General features: G+C 38.0%; 2 protein-coding genes across 2 annotated transcripts in view; both read right to left on the reverse strand.

Moving 5' to 3' along the window:
* arhgef6 (Rac/Cdc42 guanine nucleotide exchange factor (GEF) 6) overlaps positions 1-946 on the reverse strand; it is a 53,136-nt gene extending 52,190 nt beyond the window's left edge. The window contains exon 1 of the mRNA XM_038289523.1: positions 657-946. Within this exon, the coding sequence (XP_038145451.1) occupies positions 657-821 (165 nt within the window). The 5' untranslated portion in view covers positions 822-946. The remainder of the gene's footprint in view (positions 1-656) is intronic.
* A 6,135-nt stretch (positions 947-7,081) lies between these two features.
* rbmx (RNA binding motif protein X-linked) lies at positions 7,082-16,185 on the reverse strand. Its single transcript, XM_038289532.1, has 10 exons — positions 15,912-16,185; positions 15,684-15,793; positions 14,388-14,494; positions 14,156-14,312; positions 12,838-12,975; positions 12,653-12,767; positions 11,481-11,606; positions 11,314-11,405; positions 9,018-10,593; positions 7,082-7,253 (listed from the first exon to the last, which is right to left on the reverse strand). The coding sequence occupies exons 2-9, from the start codon at positions 15,790-15,792 to the stop codon at positions 10,280-10,282; spliced, it is 1,158 nt and encodes a 385-aa protein (XP_038145460.1). The 5' UTR covers position 15,793; positions 15,912-16,185; the 3' UTR covers positions 7,082-7,253; positions 9,018-10,279.
* Positions 16,186-18,253: the final 2,068 nt, after the last annotated feature.

The following is an 18,253-nucleotide window of genomic DNA, read 5'->3' on the forward strand; positions in this document are numbered from 1 at the left end:
GTCAATCAATTTAGTATCAGGTGTGTTTAGGAATTTTTCGCACCATTTTATCTGCAAAGACACTTCCTAGTCCACCATTGGTAGGGGGCCAACCAGGTATCAGTGAAGCAGGCATTAGGGAAACACATCTCGACACAACACCGGGAAGTACAGCCACTCAAGAGGAAGTGACGACCTAAATTTGCAACTGTTATCATGATCAACTTTGTTATCTCTCCATTTGACATACAAACCAACTTTAATCTCAATCAGTAGTCATTGCTCTGGTGGATCCTCCTGGTAGAACTGTTTGCCCGCTGAATTGTTGATGCACTCCTGACAAAAAGTGTTTTAGTTTAAGGTTTTAGTAGCTGTTCCCACTGACCTACTCAGTCATATCAAGAATGCGGAACATTTTTTTTCCACAGGAAATCAAATATTGAAATCTGTTGTCTGTAAACTCGTAAAATAATTGCTTTAATTCGATGCAGCGCTCGGTTTACATATAGAAAAAAACCCGGTCGGCTGTCAAAAAAACTTAGAGCTCGGACAGAAAACGCAAGGCCAGCGGCTGCAGACACAAGTTCCTGTCGGATATCACTTTCATCAAACCCCGCCCTTCTTCACACCGTCGATCGGTTTTGACATTTGTTTACTTTGATAAATGACCAGCTTACCTTGGGTGTGAATCCCGGTATGAGTCGCTCCGTGAGCTTGCACAGGACGACCCCATCCTTGAGGGATGTTTTCAAGAACTCCTCTGGGTCTGCTATGTTCTTTTTGGGCGAGCTGAGCACTCCTAAAGAAATCAACCACGTTACCGTCTGCTCCTCGGGATTCATAGCTCCGCACGATGAGCATTTCCTAAGCCCGCATTGCTAAAACTGAAAAGCGACGGCCTGTTCCGTATCAATATGCAACTCACATCCGCACTTCTGCTAGAAGTTAAAAAAAAAAAAAAGCGAGGCGGTGAGAGGGGGGGTTGGACGACGCAGTTACTACACGCAGAACTGATGATCACCCCTACTGGCAAACACGGTACCTCAAAAATACACAGGCTGCTGTGTTATGCTATGTCCCTGCAAAGAAGCACATGCTGTGTGAGCAGCAAGGCTAAGAAAAAGAGGAAAGTAACAGATATCTTAAATGCATCATTTTTTTTATTTTATTTGCATAAGGGAAAAGCAGCCTCTGTACCAAAAACTGATGATTTGGGAATAGGGTTTGGAGATTACACTTAATTTATTGCAAAAAGACTCCGATGTTTCCAATTTTGTCACGTTGACACTTCAGTATCTTTCCAGACTGTAGTAGTCCAAAAATATGAAATAAGTCTTGTTCTTCTTTGTTAGATTGGCGGATTGCAAACAATTTACAGGTGCATACTGCCCCTACTGTACACAAGTGTGTAACTCTATAGTTCCACTTACCATATTCTATTTTTTATTTTCGTGTTATGTAAAAATAAAAACAGTGCTTTATTAATAACAATTTTTTCCTCCCTATCTCTTTCTGTCCCTAAAATTCCTTTAATACTCCATTCTCTTTTTACAAAATTACTTTCCTCATCCTATTTCAGTTGCATGAAATCCATCAAAACATGATCCACATTTTATTTTATTTCACAACCCTCACATATATCATTTCTCTTCCCTAGTACAAACAAAAACTCATTTAAGTAGGTATGTCCAGTTCTTAATCTAGTATAAATGATCTCTTCCCTTCTGCTTCTTTCTCCATAATTTTTACAATGACAGATTTTTGAACCCAATATACAGGTGCTGGTCATAAAATTAGAATATCATGAAAAAGTAGATTGATTTCAGTAATTCCATTTAAAAAGTGAAACTTGTATATTATATTCATACATTACATACAAACTCATATATTTCAGATGTTTATTTTGTTTAATTTTGATGATTACAAATGACAACAAATGAAAATCTCAAATTCATCATATCAGAAAATTAGAATATTACTGAAGACCAATAAAAACAAAGGATTTATAGAAATGTTGGCCAACTGAAAAGTATGAACATGAAAAGTATGAGCATGTACAGCACTCAGTATTTAGTTGGGCCTCCTTTGGCCTGTATTACTGCAGCAATGCGGCGTGGCATGGAGTCGATCAGTCTGTGGCACTGCTCAGGTGTTATGATAGCCCAGGTTGCTCTAATAGTGGCTTTTAGCTCTTCTGAATTGTTGGGTCTGGTGTATTCTTCTTCACAATACCCCATAGATTTTCTATGGGGTTAAGGTCAGGAGAGTTTGCTGGCCAATTAAGAACAGGGATACCATGGTCCTTCAACCAGGTACTGGTAGCTTTGGCACTGTGTGCAGGTGCCAAGTCCTGTTGGAAAATGAAATCTGCATCTCCAAAAAGTTGGTCAGCTGCAGGAAGCATGAAGTGCTCTAAAACTTCCTGGTATGTGGCTGCGTTGACCCTGGACCTCAGAAAACACAATGGACCAACACCAGCAGATGACATGGCACCCCAAACCATCACTGACTGTGGAAACTTTACACTGGACTTCAAGCAACGTGGATGAAGTGCCTCTCTTCTTTTCCTCCAGACTCTGGGACCTTGATTTCCAAAGGAAATGCAAAATTTACTTTCATCAGAGAACATGACTTTGGACCACTCACCAGCAGTCCAGTCCTGTTTCTCTTTAGCCCAGGCAAGACGCTTCTGACGCTGTCTGTGGTTCAAGAGTGGCTTGACACAAGGAATGCGACAGCAGAAACCCATGTCTTTCATACGTCTGTGTGTGGTGGTTCTTGAAGCACTCACTCCAGCTGCAATCCACTCTTTGTGAATCTCCCCCACATTTTTGAAATGGGTTTTGTTTCACAATCCTCTCCAGGGTGCGGTTATCTCTCTTGCTTGTACACTTTTTTCGACCACATCTTTTCCTTCCCTTCGCCTCTCTATTAATGTGCTTGGACACTGAGCTCTGTGAACAGCCAGCCTCTTTAGCGATGACCTTTTGTGTCTTGCCCTCCTTGTGCAAGGTGTCGATGGTCGTCTTTTGGACAACTGTCAAGTCAGCAGTCTTCCCCATGATTGTGTAGCCTATAGAACTAGACTGAAAGACCATTTAAAGGCTTTTGCAGGTGGTTTGAGTTAATTAGCTGATTAGAGTGTGGCACCAGGGGCCATCAATTTTGAACCTTTTCACAATATTCTAATTTTCTGATATGATGAATTTGAGATTTTCATTTGTTGTCATTTGTAATCATCAAAATTAAACAAAATAAACATCTGAAATATATGAGTTTGTATGTAATGTATGAATATAATATACAAGTTTCACTTTTTAAATGGAATTACTGAAATCAATCTTTTTCATGATATTCTAATTTTATGACCAGCACCTGTATATGGAAGCAAATCATTACCATATTTCAAATTAAAAAGCATTTTCAGAAATGCTTTTTCTTTTTAAGAATGTGGCTGCATTGTTTGACTCATAAATGAAATTAGTCATCAATAATCCTGTTTGCATTTTCTTCTTTAAATACTTGAAACATGGTAACGATTTGCTTTCATATATATATATATAACCTTCTTTTCTCATCTTCATCCCATATTTTTTGCTATAATTCTGTTTCTTTCTTTTTAATTATTGATTTACCTTTCCCAAATGGAATCTGATCTATATTCTGCTTTCCTAAAGCCTTTTTAGCTATCTTATCTGCTATTTCATTTTATGGAGCTGTCTGTCTCAGTGGCTTATCTGTACCTGAGAGAAAGTCCTGGATAAACTGATCAGGAAGGCCAGCTCTGTGACTGGATGCCCTCTGGACTCAGTGTAGGGGTTGGGAAACAAAGGATCCCAACTAAATAAACATCACTTTTGGATAATATCTACCATCCCATGCATGAAGGTGTTACAGAACTGCAGAGCTGTAGCCAGAAAAGTTTAATAAGGGTGGCCAGGAAATAACCAATGCACACTGAGGGGTCAATCTACACAGTTCCAAAAGGAAAATGAACAATAACAACATCCATATTTTCTAAATAAAGACAAACTATATTTTCCTACAGCCTTTCCTAACAAATAGACGCATATATTTAAACATCCATGCTGTCTAAATTAAAGGTGTAGTGGACAAAATTCTTTCATTTCTGAGTTCTGGGACGAACATCTTATTCATTGTCATTACTTACTTACTTTTATTAATAATTATTCTGCATAAAATTAATATTTACATGTACTAATCTCTACATTAAATGGATTACTCAATATAAAAGTAGTTATTTATCTCTGATTTCAGTCAAAATTCCTAGATAACTTGCAGAAGCACATAATTTTCTCTCTACCCCATATAAGACAAAATCTAGTTCTGAAAAGGCCATGAATTCTGTATTTATCTTTAACGTTAGTATATTGATGTGCATAATTGACCAGTGTTTTTGTTGTCAGGTAATTGTTTACATATAGGAAATTAAAGTTAGAACATTCCACTTGAGAGTATTACTGCTGCTACCATCTGTATTAGAGGGAAAAAATGGTAGGGGTGGCCACAGATTGGATAAGGGTGGCCATGGCCACCCCTGTAGAACTAGAGAGCTCCTTCAGTGACAGTCTTGCACCCTAAATGCACCAGGGAGCGTTATCACAGATCTTTCTCCCAGCAGCTGTAACCACTCTACAACCACCGTTTCCAACAAACTTGTTACATTCATGCTGATTTTGCAGTTTCTACCTTAGTGAAGTAAAATGCTTCTGTCATTTTGCACATCAGATTTTTCTCCAGGTGCACAGTATTTATATTGTTAAAACACTTTACAGTACTTTATTTTCTCTTTAACTCTTCATTGTTATACATTTTTCCAAGGTCCACATTTGTGTGACCATGTTTTCTATCATCTTTTTGCTGCTGTAAACACCAGAATTTCCTCAGTGGGGCAATAAGGGGGTTTTCTATTTCTATCTAAACATGTATCCAGTTACAGTTAAGATCCCACCAGTATGTACCCTATCTGTAAGAGGAACTGAAGACCTACCAAAACATGACTGACTTATATAGCTACAGGAGCATTAAAGGCAGTGGCGTTTCTAGACCCAAATAATCAGGGGGACCAGACGAGGGCCAGTGTTGTTTTTAAATGGGGTGGGGGGACCAACAAAAGAATCGTTTGATATATTCAGTGGGAACCAGAACTGAAAAGACCACCTTTGGCTCTGGACAGTCCAGATATAACATAAACACTAGGGTCACCCCAATTCTGGGAGATCTGAGATTCTCCAATACTTAGATGTGAAGGTGACTTTAACCACCAATCTTTTTAACTATGCAAAGGGCAAACACAACAGTCACTTTCAATGCTCAAAAACTTTTATATTTGAGTGTTTTGTGTAGTTAAAACAAGTTTTTGTTACACATCCTTTTTGAACAAAGTTACATTAAAACATTTATTTGGGATTGTTATAGGCAACTTCCTTATCAGTCGAAATTTAAATAGGCATCTCAGGATTTTTAAGATCAGCTATCCACCATGTACAGTAGGTGCAACCATTAAACGGTGATCCTTATCTCAGTGCAAGTCAAGTTAAAACCTTATCATTGAAATAAAACTGTATATTCAATAAAGATACAAACTAATGAAAGCTTCTGTGCAAACTAATATAAGAAATGTATTGAGAACTGTAACCGACTTTGTACGCTTCCGCAGTTTTCTATCAAACACTGATTTGGTCGATGCTAAAATTCAACAATCTAGATCTTTGAATGCAGTTTGACTCCATCAACTCAGAAACTAATGGTTTAGAAAAAAAATTATACATAAAGGGGCAATATGAAACCAAAAAGACTGAAACAAGGAAACCTCTAAATATATGCCATGTAGCATTTCTCAAGGGTCAGGATAAAAAAATATATTAAAAAAGGCAGGGAAGTAGCCTTTTAGGACTAGAGCTAGCCACTCCAGGTTTTGATTGTTTTTTTGTTTTTTTTTTCTTTACAGTCTAATGACTACACTTTAATTAGAATCTGATTAAGTGTTTGGAATTGTGGGATGGGTTTGGGGGGGGGGAACTTCTAGCAGAAGTTGCTATACAAGTCTTTGAGTTTAATAGAAATGCACAATAATGTAAGTTTGCATCTAAAATAAAATCGTAATTGTAGTTACATGTTTGTGAACGTTATAGTGAAGTAACAATTCACGCATAACTCTGATTTTACAGATTTAACCAGGTTACCTTTTTAGACTGCATTCAAATACTTTGATCCATGAGAAGTGAAAGGCCTGATTTTATCTAGTAACTCTAGCAAAACTATTTAACAAACTCAATGGAAGGATTAAAGCTTATTTGCTAGTATGTAGTTAAAAAACAAATACTCAAAATTTATTTACCAAGATCGGTTCCAGTTCTTCTATTTTATTATGAGAAATGCAAGAAGTAAATCAAAGCTCTCACTTTATTCGAATACATTTCAATAAGTCTCCAGGGTCCATGTACATGCTGGCTATTTGATTTCAGTTTTGTAATGAGAAATCCAAAATCAGAACAAACCGTTTTCTTAGTTTTAAATAACAAAGTTTCTGAAAAAGCCAGTTTTTCGCTTTTCCAAACCCCAAATTGGGGAAACATAATTCGACCAAAACGAAAATTAAAAAAATCTAGACATCCTTTCCCGACTCCCTCCCTCATCAATCATGTGTGCATCCGCACCACCGTAGGTGTGGTACAATATAAAACATTCATACAATCGCATCATTGACATTCCCAATAAAGTTCCTTCAGTTATTACCACCATAGGCATACATGACGGCATCTCCCATTCTAACTGGGCCAAGAGGTAAACCATCAGATCTTTATAGCTTTTTACTTCAATAAATTTGTTTGTGTACCGACAATTAAATTGGCAAACTGGCAATAATAACTATAAGTACAATAGTTCTGACACAAATGAATGGTACAAAAAAACTTTTTGAAATGAAAAAATAGTGTCCCTATGCCATTGCTATGACTGGGTCAGTACCAAAACAGAAGACAGAGGGCAAGGGAGGGGGAGCTGAATCATGAGGGGGTTAAAAAAAAAAAAAAACATTTATTAAGTACTTAGAAAACAGATTAAAAATAAATAGCTTGTTTTTTGTTTTTCATATTGTTTTATGTGGAAATCAGATAATGGTTCATTCACCGATCCTGGATTTCTCATTACAAAACCAAATCAGAATGCCCTCCAGTCTGAATCCCGTTTCAACCAACTTTTCCAGTCGCAGAGTTTCAACCAACTCCTGCGGCAGTGGGCTGCAAAGGCACCTAAAAATTAGAGAACAAAGTGAAGAAAAAAAATTAGATCTATAGACACACACACATCTCATTTGCAAAGTTTGTTTTATAAATCAACATTATTCAAATAGTTTATTTAGCCAACACTAATCTAGGATGAAAAGTTTTTCATTTAGGTAAGACTTTAGAATATCAGTGCTCCAAATAAATCCGTGTAGGGCTGTGCAATATGCTGCAAATAGACCATTTTAATACCAGTGTGTATACTACAAAACAAAATGACTAGGGTGCAGCTTTTGACTAATATATTCCATGGATGCTCGCATAAAAAAAAAAAAAAAAAAAACTTCCCAAAAAATGCTAAAGAGCAGAGTGTAGGAAGCATATAAAAACGAAATTTGGAATGTGTCACAACGATAGCACCGGTGCTGAAGTTTCTAATACTAAGACAAAAGTCTAGATCTAAAAATGAAATGACAACAAATGCTAAAGCCACAAGCGAAAAGAGCCTGAAACGAGGAAACAAAAACATCCACAGCTAAAACCCTGCAAATATTGGATGAATCTTCTCTCCAAAATACCCTGATGAAATGGCTAAATATCTTCATTCAGTTCTGCAGATGCTTGCCAACAAGCCATTTATCTTTTTCAGGTGTGTTGGGAGAACAACCTCAAAAATGCAGGATTCCAGTTCTCCTGGACCTATCAGAGTGCAGTTATTCAGAGTCAACTTACTCGGCTCTCTGAAATGTAGGACTTTTAACTCGAGTCAGCCCAGAAATAAAGGTGAACACGAGCATAAGAAGCAGAAAATACCATCCATCATGGCAATGGAGAGATATAAGCCCCAAAGTGTGCTTTTCTTGCACATGCAGTTAAGTTTAAGTTGCTTTGTCAACATTAATTTAACATTGAGGGGGGAAAAAATATGCGTGTTTGTGCATAGAATGAGTCTAGGTGTAACCCAGGAGTGCATGAAGGATGAAGCAGTAAATCTAGATACATTACAAAAAAAGTTAAAACATGTAAGGGCCAGCTATTAGCCAGTATGTGCCAATTATATAGCAAAAAGATTTAAATACCTGTTAAATAAAAAAACAAAAAGCATACAAAAATAAAACATCCTTTGTTTAGTGAAGGAGCAGTTAATGTAGTTGACTTCTACCCTTCAGATTATACTTGGAAACTCAAAAATATTTTCCCTGATGCTCAAAAATCAAAGAATATGTATTAAGATGAATCTACTCACAATGCACATTATGAGCATTTTTCTCCAACATCTACAAGCTCAATCAACAAAGGACACCATTTCTGAGGCTTTTTTGTCTGGTCTTGACTCAGATGTGCAGACTGGGTAGCTTTAGAAAAGCTGCTACCCACATGAGTAACTTGCACAATTATTTCATCTCGAGTTAACGGCCATTTGTTAACCTCAAACTTAATTACTTATCTTACTGCGAAGTCTGACTCCCAGTTTATGAAACAGGGCTGAACTTTGCTATGCTTTCCATATGATTTACCTACCAAACCAAAAGGTAAGCTACACTGAACCAAGCTTTAGAAATGGGTAACATACTGTTTTTGCTCCTACATATTTCACATTTGCACAGATTTACTGACATTTTGAGACAGAAAGCAATTTATTTCAGGAAATATACTAGACATACACCCTTGTTGAGAAAAAAAAAATGGTTATGCCACCCACATGCACCATGTATAAACATTCTACATTAGAATTAATTGGGTCCAAGTGTACATATTTCAAGCTGAAGCTACATAAGGTACTGGACGTACCTGGGCCAATAAAGATGCCCTGGTAATTGGGACCAACAACTGGGTTTTACTCAAGTACATTTCATCTGCCGTTTCCTGGAGGGTTATCCTGCAATAAAGAAAAAAACAATTAACCTTCGTGTCCTTTTCCTAACTATGTATATATATATATATATAAATTAAACGATATTGAAAGTTATAATATTGTCCTTAATCCAGCTTCAAGCTTCCTCATGGTGATTCTTTTCCAGTTTGGCTGTTGGGTTGATGGCGTTTCTCCATAGATCTCCAGTTTTGAATGGGCATGCTTGAGGAATTTTGGTTACAGAAAATAATTTATGCCTCCTTGGTTTTTTTTGTTTTTTTAAACCAAGATTACTTTTACTAGATGTCACTTGTGTGGAAATATATTATCAATTGTTTGAAATTTCACAACTTGTTGGGCATAAAAGTTTCAAAAGTTCAAATTGTCAAAATCTTGTTGGTCAAAGGAAAGTAATCTTCATGGGTGTTGCTCTTAAAAGATGTGTCTGCTATAATACAATGGCTTATTTCAGTCGACTTCCTCATTGCATTGTCCCCTGATGCAAAAAGTTGTCTGGGCTGAAGATTGTGTAATGCAGGACAATGAGAAACTTATTTACAGGTGAGAAAAAGAGGTTTGCTTTGCTTACCAGCTGATGACTATGTCGAGTTGTGTTTGCTTGTTGTCTTTGGTTTTGTCGTTGCATGCCATCAATTGGCTCTATGGTGATGCATCCATTTCCAAAGGGAACTACATTGGAACATTTTGACAGTAACATTTTCCCCACTTCATTTTCCAACAGTATTGTCCAGTTGGAAGCACATTTGTTTAAAAATATTTCTTTCCACTCCATCACATAGCACAGACAGACTCACCTATGCATTACAGAGCTTTGCAAAGGAGATGGTGGTGTTGATTTTGTTTCCACATTCATGTCAGAAATCTTGAGGTGAAAAATTGATGAGCAGATTTCTTTACAACTAAGATCTTTATTAGCGTATGAAAGCCATTTTTATAGGGCATTGCAGATTCCAATCACACTTAACTGACAAAAAAAACACACTATACTGTGACATAGGGAAAGAAACACTATGTATAAAAACTGAAAAATAAAAATACACATACTGGGAAAGTAAAAGTACAAAGCTAAACTTCCTAAGTCACAGATTAGACACATTTTGTCTGTTTGAATAAATCAGATTTCCTCCAAAACATGTATGAAGATCGAAATTTGCATTAATGCGACTTCCAAGTCCATTTAGTATCTGCTGCGAGCCATTCCTCTATCAGGTCGACCGGCGCCACGGCCGCCACGAGGCCCTCCACGACTTGAGCCATACGAGTCACGAGGAGGGTAACCTCTATCGCCAGGCGGGGCTGGGCCCCTTTCCTGTCTACCCATTCTCTCTCCACGGCTGGGAGGATAGGGATCACTCCGACTGCTGGGGTAACTGTCACGACTTCCATAGCCGTCCCTGGAGCTGCTGCCATAGTCATCGTAACGACTGCTTCCACCGCTTCCACCATAGGATGGTGGGGGGCCCCGTGAAGGTGGGGCACTGCGAGAGTTACCTGCAGGGTCAATGGTTCAGGTAATGTTTCAGGCAAGGTTCAACTGCAGCAAATTACTTGCACTTTTAAGTGCTCAATTTCTGCCAATAGAACTTATCCTGTGACAAATTTCATTGTTAGTTTTTATTCTTCATCAGATTACGATTCTAAAATTAATGTAGATATTTTAGGTGATGAGCAGTTGAAGTTGATAAACAACTAACATCCATCCACTACATTTATTAAGTAGGTAGTGTCAGTCCTTTCTGCATGCCATTTACTCAGGTAGCCATTTTTTTCCCTTTTCAGAGTTCCAGGTGGAGAAAAGGACGAGGTTTTCTGCCTTGTCTTGGTGGTTTTTGATTTTGATGATGACTCCTTGAGGGAGTGCTTTGCTAGAAAACATTAAACGAGCATTTCCAAGGATTTTGAGGGATCCTTTTCGTTGAATACTCAGACTAATCAACTAGTGCCTCTTTCTGAAATTGCCACAAACTTCTTGATAGTTATGGCAGTAGGACTGTTTACTCAGCTTTTAAGTTTGTTTTTTTCTTTTAGGCTTAGATGCCAATGGTCTGAACGAAATACACAAGTGCCAGTTGGAGATTTGTTCAGGGGGGAAAACTCTTCTCTTGGAATGTAGTGAACCTTGGCTCTCTGTTGCAGCCTGCGCCATGAATTATTTTTGCAGCTTTTCCCTGTGTGATTGTAATTCGTTATGCTCATGGAGCTGTATCTTACCATAACCATCATAGGAATCGCGATAGGAGCCACCACTGGGACGATCGATATAACCCCTCGGTTCTCGACCACCTCCATAACCATCTCGGTCACTAAAATAAAGCGTTGATGTTGCATGAGCAAGAATTTTTTTTACCCCCCTTTACAACTTCTGAATCAAATCATACCTGTATCCTCTTGACATTGAGCCATAATCATCTCTGGAGCCAGAACTGGAATACTCTCTGTACGAGTAATCTCTGGGGGGAGGGCCATAGTCCCGGTCCCTTGAACTGTAATCCCGGCTAGAGTACCTAAAAACAATCAAAGACGGATGCAAAAACTACATGATTTAAAAACGTTATTTAAACCTAGCCATTGAGGGTTACAACAAGGAATATTACTAAACCTTATCAATTAAGCTTTACTACATTGCCAAAACAAAAAATAAAGGGAACACTCAATATATTCTAGATTTGAATGAATCACTCAAATATTCTCATTGAATACTTTCTACAGAACAAAGTTGAATGTGCTGACAAAAATCCCAAAACAAACCTCAATGGAAATCAAAATTATTAACGACTCCTGGATTAGGAGTCACACAGATAATTAAAGAGGATCCAACTTTGATGTAATGTCTTTCAAACAGGTCAAAATGAGGCCCAGTATTGATTATGACCTCCCTACAACGCCTGGGCCTGCTCCAGATAACGTGGTGGGTGGTCTCATGGGGGATCTCCTCCCAGACTGAACTCCTGGACAGTATATGGTGTAACGTAATGTTTGAGGATGGAACGTGATACGACGCCCCAGATGTGTTCAATCGTATTCATGTGTTTGAGTGGGCCAGTCCATAGCTTCAATTCCTTCATCTTGCAGGACCTGCTGACCCACATGAGATCTAGCATTGTCCTGCATTAGCAGGAAACCAGGGCCAACCGGCAGCAGGTTGCTCAGGCTACAGACTGTCCTCCTGGAGGTCATATTGCAGGACCATGGCAGTGCTCCTCGTTTTCCTCCTTTCACAAAGATGGAGGTAGTAGCCCTTCTGCTGGGTTGTTGCCATCCTCAACACCTTCTGGTGTACTGGCCAGTCTCCTGGCAGTGCTTCCAGCCTCTACACAGTATACTGCCAGACACAGCAAGTCTTCATCCCACAGCTCACATTGATGTGCCATCATGGATGAGCTACACTACCTGAGCCCCTTGTGTCTGTTGTAGAGTCAATCTCATGCTACCATGAGTGAAAGCACCACCAGCATTGCTATTGGCAATCAGTGTTGCTTCCCCAGTGGACAGTTTTATTTTACAGAACTTTGGTTTAATTACAATGAATGCGGGTTTCAATATTTCCTACCCGTCTTTGGGGTTGTAATGGTCATCTCTTGGTGATGGATAATCATCCCTCCTGGACATCATTGAATCTCTGCGAGGTGGAGGGCCATAGGGATCCCTGTCTCTGGACATAGGAGCTGAAATGACAAAGATTGATAAGCTAATAAAACCCTTAAGATTCCAAGAAAGACCATTTTGAATACTCACGCCTGCTCATGGGACCAGAAGGGGCAGACCTCTTGGGTGGTGGACCTCCGTTTCGAATGGCGGGACCTCTTTTCATTGGCGGACCTCTGGATGACATCCGACTATAGTAGCCATCTCCATCTTCTGAATCATAGTAGTCTTTAAAGATATAAAAAAAAATCTTCATTAACCTTCAATTTCATTCGTCTTTTCCTTTAAAGCTTTACTATTAAATTAAGGCCTTAATTGACTCTAAAATGTATTAAATATGTTTATAGTGGCATTTATAATTATTTAATAAAAAGGTTTATAAAAACAATTTAGTTAGATATATTATATCGCGATTAATTTGCGTGGAACTGATCATAAAGCCGTATGTTCGGAAAGAAAGCTGGAGGCGGAGAAAGAGCTAGAGAATATATATATATATATACGTATATGCATGTCTGTGTGTGTGTGTTTACATACATACAGGAGTCATGGAACTGTGCTTAAAGCTCCTTCATATTTCATGTACAATAATAACTTGTGTACATGGTTCTTGTTGATAGCATTAAAATCATTTCTAATAGCATTAAATTAGAGTCACTCATTCCTGTCTGAACCCTGTGAACGCTTAATTTAATATGGCATATTAAAAAAAATCCCACCATCATCCAGCATATGTTCAGTTTAGGCCCAAATATATATTTTTTTGTTGTAGATTTTTGTAACTGGGATAACTAGGATAATTCAAAACTGCTACTACTCTCAAACTCAGCATCTCTTCATCCATTCCTGCAATAAGAAGTTTATTTTGAATGGATTTGATTAAACTTTTAGTCCCTCGGTATAAAATAAATATTTTGATGGAGATGAGAAATGTGCTTCCTGGTTGGTGAATAACCAATAGTTTGCATCCAATCATTTAAATAAACGGTGTTAGTTTTTTTGGAATATATAAGAAGTATGCTATAATTTCTAGTTACCGTTCTGTTGCTACTATATTTTAATTTGACGAACCGGAATTTCTCGATGTTCTTTTTCCTATTTGGTGCGATTGCAATTGCGGATCTTAACCTGGCCAGAGCGGAGCAAAAAAATAGCCCGGCTCCGTATTTTGTCGGTGACGGACAGAGACGCGCAGAGGAGTAGCGGTGGATGTGGAACAGCTCTCATTGATTTACATGAAAAAAAAGTGCTCCGCGCGACGTACGTCAGCGGGGTGGAGCGCTGACAGAGTATGTGGAGCCTGGGGGTTAGCATCCTTGTTCTGGTTTTATTTGGGATCATCTTATTTTTTCTCTTGTTTTCAACAAAAACACTGCTACTCAGAGCAAATCATTCTGTGCCATCTTACCTCTAGATGGGGGACCCCTCATGCCTCCTCTTGATCCTCGGGGACCTCTTGGAGGACCCCGGCTTCGAGAATGCATGGATGGAGGCCCTCGTCTCCCTGAGCTCTCAAACTGAGGCTTTGTTGCTTGCTCCACTTTAATAGGTTTGCCATCCAATGACTGAATAAAAAAAGAAAATTATTTAAAACCACACCTTTAAAATGTAATAAAATCTTCAAGAGGAGAAAAACAAACCTTTCCATTCATCTCACGAGCAGCATCCTTTGCATCGGCTGGATTTTCAAAGGTCACAAATGCAAATCCTCTCGATTTGTTTGTCTCACGGTCCTTCATTAGAAGAACTGAAATGTGGAAACAAAATGTTAGACCAGAATTGGAAAATTTTTTTTTCTTTTTTTTTTTTTAAAGACAATTTTAATGTAAAACAATAAGTTAGAACCATGTTCAGGTTTTAAGATATATTCAAGTTAGCAGAGTTTTTTTTTTTGTATTTTTTTAATCACTAAATTTATATTCTTTTGAATGTGTCTTAAAGACCAAAAAAATTTAGAAAAGTATTTGACCCTCAGGTTTGGGTAACTAGTCATTTAAGTCTGTATGTCACCAATTTAGAGTCTGCTGCTGCTGCTGTTTGAAGGCTGATGAGCAGGTAAAACAAAAACTATAGACCATCGTTTGTTGCATCAAAAAAAATAAATAAATAAAAAAATCAATGTGGTGAAAAACATTTTAAGCCATGTCACCCAGCCCCATCAACAGTGTATAATTGTTACAGCAAGGATTTATTAAAATTTCAGCCAACTAAAACCTTGTTTTGGTTGGTTTAGTATGAGGTGGTCTTTTATTATTCTTTCAATTTCCAAATAGCTGGTTTATATTTTAAAGTATCATTTAAAATAAAAAATAAAAACATACGTTTAAAAAAAAAAAAAAAACTTGAAAACATATCTGGCAGATGCAGCGCCAAAGCCCCTCACTAAATATCAAAATAAAACGTAACTTAATTTGAAAAAAATAAAAAAATAAAAAATGTGATCTTTTGTCTGAATAAAAGCGCCATTGTCAATTTTAACATCAAAATATCATCAAAATCATCACCATTAATTTGAAGAGTTTTGCCTTCAACATTGCAAAAATGTTTTGCAATTACATTAATCAAATGTCTGAGTTTTGGGGGGATGAGGAGATTCAATGATTCGCTTTTAACTAATATAAAATGGGGCATAAAAGGGGATTCAGTCTTTCAAATAGAATATGTACTAAAACGTTAACCTTTCAAGGTTCTAAAAAAACATTTCTACACGTGGCTTTTCAAAAAAAAATAAAATAAAAACATTCCCATTGAAAGAGAAAATTAAACTCGTTTAGCTTTAATACAAGAAAATACCTCAACCAAAGGGTAAGATGCGACTAATAATGGAACACTATAAACATAACAGTGCGGTTAATTACATTTTGATCATAATTACAGCAACCTAAAAGCACCAGGGTGTTAAAATAGAATGATCCACGTGGAGAGCTCAGTCCCACCTTCGACAATCCTGCCATATTTGCTGAAGTACTGCTCCAAGGCCTTCTCGGTGGTCTCCGTGTTCAGTCCACCGATAAACAGCTTCCCGGGTCGGTCAGCTTCCGCCATTCTGCAAAACAATGAAAACACCACCACAAGCGTTTAACACGCGGGAAATTCGTTTTTATTCCCATTCCCAATTAGCATAAAGGTTCCTTTCAATAACGGATTAATAATATGGCGAATACCTTTTTGCTGGTTTCGAGCAGTTGAACGCGCAAAATGGCGATAAACGCGCCACCGATATCGGGGAGACACGACCGGAAAAAATGGCAGTGTTTCGATTTGAAGGTATAAAATGGGCAGCTTACAACGCGTTTAAAACGACACGGTGTTAGTCTCTTACAAGCATGCAGGCTAACAACGTACTACAACACGAAACTGCAGAATATATGCGGCGTTGAAAGGTTACAATAATGGTGAACAACGGTTGCTCTTCTTCTTCTATTCACGTTCTTCCGGTTGAAATACAAGTTCCTGCCCCCTAGCGGTGCTCCACCGTAATGCATTCCTCACCACTGATCTTTGTGTAAAGTGATTTACAATTACAGGTGCTGGTCATAAAATTAGAATATCATGAAAAAGTAGATTGATTTCAGTAATTCCATTTAAAAAGTGAAACTTGTATATTATATTCATACATTACATACAAACTCATATATTTCAGATGTTTATTTTGTTTAATTTTGATGATTACAAATGACAACAAATGAAAATCTCAAATTCATCATATCAGAAAATTAGAATATTGTGAAAAGGTTCAAAATTGATGGCCCCTGGTGCCACACTCTAATCAGCTAATTAACTCAAACCACCTGCAAAAGCCTTTAAATGGTCTTTCAGTCTAGTTCTATAGGCTACACAATCATGGGGAAGACTGCTGACTTGACAGTTGTCCAAAAGACGACCATCGACACCTTGCACAAGGAGGGCAAGACACAAAAGGTCATCGCTAAAGAGGCTGGCTGTTCACAGAGCTCAGTGTCCAAGCACATTAATAGAGAGGCGAAGGGAAGGAAAAGATGTGGTCGAAAAAAGTGTACAAGCAAGAGAGATAACCGCACCCTGGAGAGGATTGTGAAACAAAACCCATTCAAAAATGTGGGGGAGATTCACAAAGAGTGGACTGCAGCTGGAGTGAGTGCTTCAAGAACCACCACACACAGACGTATGAAAGACATGGGTTTCTGCTGTCGCATTCCTTGTGTCAAGCCACTCTTGAACCACAGACAGCGTCAGAAGCGTCTTGCCTGGGCTAAAGAGAAACAGGACTGGACTGCTGGTGAGTGGTCCAAAGTCATGTTCTCTGATGAAAGTAAATTTTGCATTTCCTTTGGAAATCAAGGTCCCAGAGTCTGGAGGAAAAGAAGAGAGGCACTTCATCCACGTTGCTTGAAGTCCAGTGTAAAGTTTCCACAGTCAGTGATGGTTTGGGGTGCCATGTCATCTGCTGGTGTTGGTCCATTGTGTTTTCTGAGGTCCAGGGTCAACGCAGCCACATACCAGGAAGTTTTAGAGCACTTCATGCTTCCTGCAGCTGACCAACTTTTTGGAGATGCAGATTTCATTTTCCAACAGGACTTGGCACCTGCACACAGTGCCAAAGCTACCAGTACCTGGTTGAAGGACCATGGTATCCCTGTTCTTAATTGGCCAGCAAACTCTCCTGACCTTAACCCCATAGAAAATCTATGGGGTATTGTGAAGAAGAAGATGCAATACACCAGACCCAACAATTCAGAAGAGCTAAAAGCCACTATTAGAGCAACCTGGGCTATCATAACACCTGAGCAGTGCCACAGACTGATCGACTCCATGCCACGCCGCATTGCTGCAGTAATACAGGCCAAAGGAGGCCCAACTAAATACTGAGTGCTGTACATGCTCATACTTTTCATGTTCATACTTTTCAGTTGGCCAACATTTCTATAAATCCTTTGTTTTTATTGGTCTTCAGTAATATTCTAATTTTCTGATATGATGAATTTGAGATTTTCATTTGTTGTCATTTGTAATCATCAAAATTAAACAAAATAAACATCTGAAATATATGAGTTTGTATGTAATGTATGAATATAATATACAAGTTTCACTTTTTAAATGGAATTACTGAAATCAATCTACTTTTTCATGATATTCTAATTTTATGACCAGCACCTGTACATTGATTTAATTCATAGATTGTGTTATCCTTTAGCAAATTATTGCTGTTTATTTCTCTTATTTCTCTAACAATATTTAAATTTTATTTATTTGTGTTAAAGCTATGTGTATGCACCTTGAAGCTCTATCTCTCCGGTTATTTTTCCTGAAAAGAGATCACTTGGGAAAAACTCTTTAAATAAAACTTCGTACCTTATATGTATTAAGTAACCAGGAGACATGACAACAGATTTTAATATAAATTGTAATCTTACTCAGATCAGAGAAATTCCTTAGAGTTTACATGAGTTGCATCATCATCATATCATTACATCATACATGCTATCAGATCAGTAGGCCTCTATGGCTTGTGCCTTATCAAAATATT

Source organism: Cyprinodon tularosa, unplaced genomic scaffold (genome assembly GCF_016077235.1).
Source record: "Cyprinodon tularosa strain WSP-4 unplaced genomic scaffold, ASM1607723v1 ctg27, whole genome shotgun sequence".
Lineage (NCBI taxonomy): Eukaryota > Metazoa > Chordata > Actinopteri > Cyprinodontiformes > Cyprinodontidae > Cyprinodon > Cyprinodon tularosa.

Excerpts from the sequence above, each read along its gene's own strand:
- rbmx (XM_038289532.1), bottom strand. The coding sequence starts at position 15,792 with ATGGCGGAAGCTGACCGACCCGGGAAGCTGTTTATCGGTGGACTGAAC. Across the intron at positions 14,313-14,387 it reads CTCGTGAGATGAATGGAAAG|TCATTGGATGGCAAACCTAT; the intron begins GTTTGTTTTTCT and ends TTTTTTATTCAG. Across the intron at positions 11,607-12,652 it reads CATTACAACCCCAAAGACGG|GTACTCTAGCCGGGATTACA; the intron begins GTAGGAAATATT and ends GATTGTTTTTAG.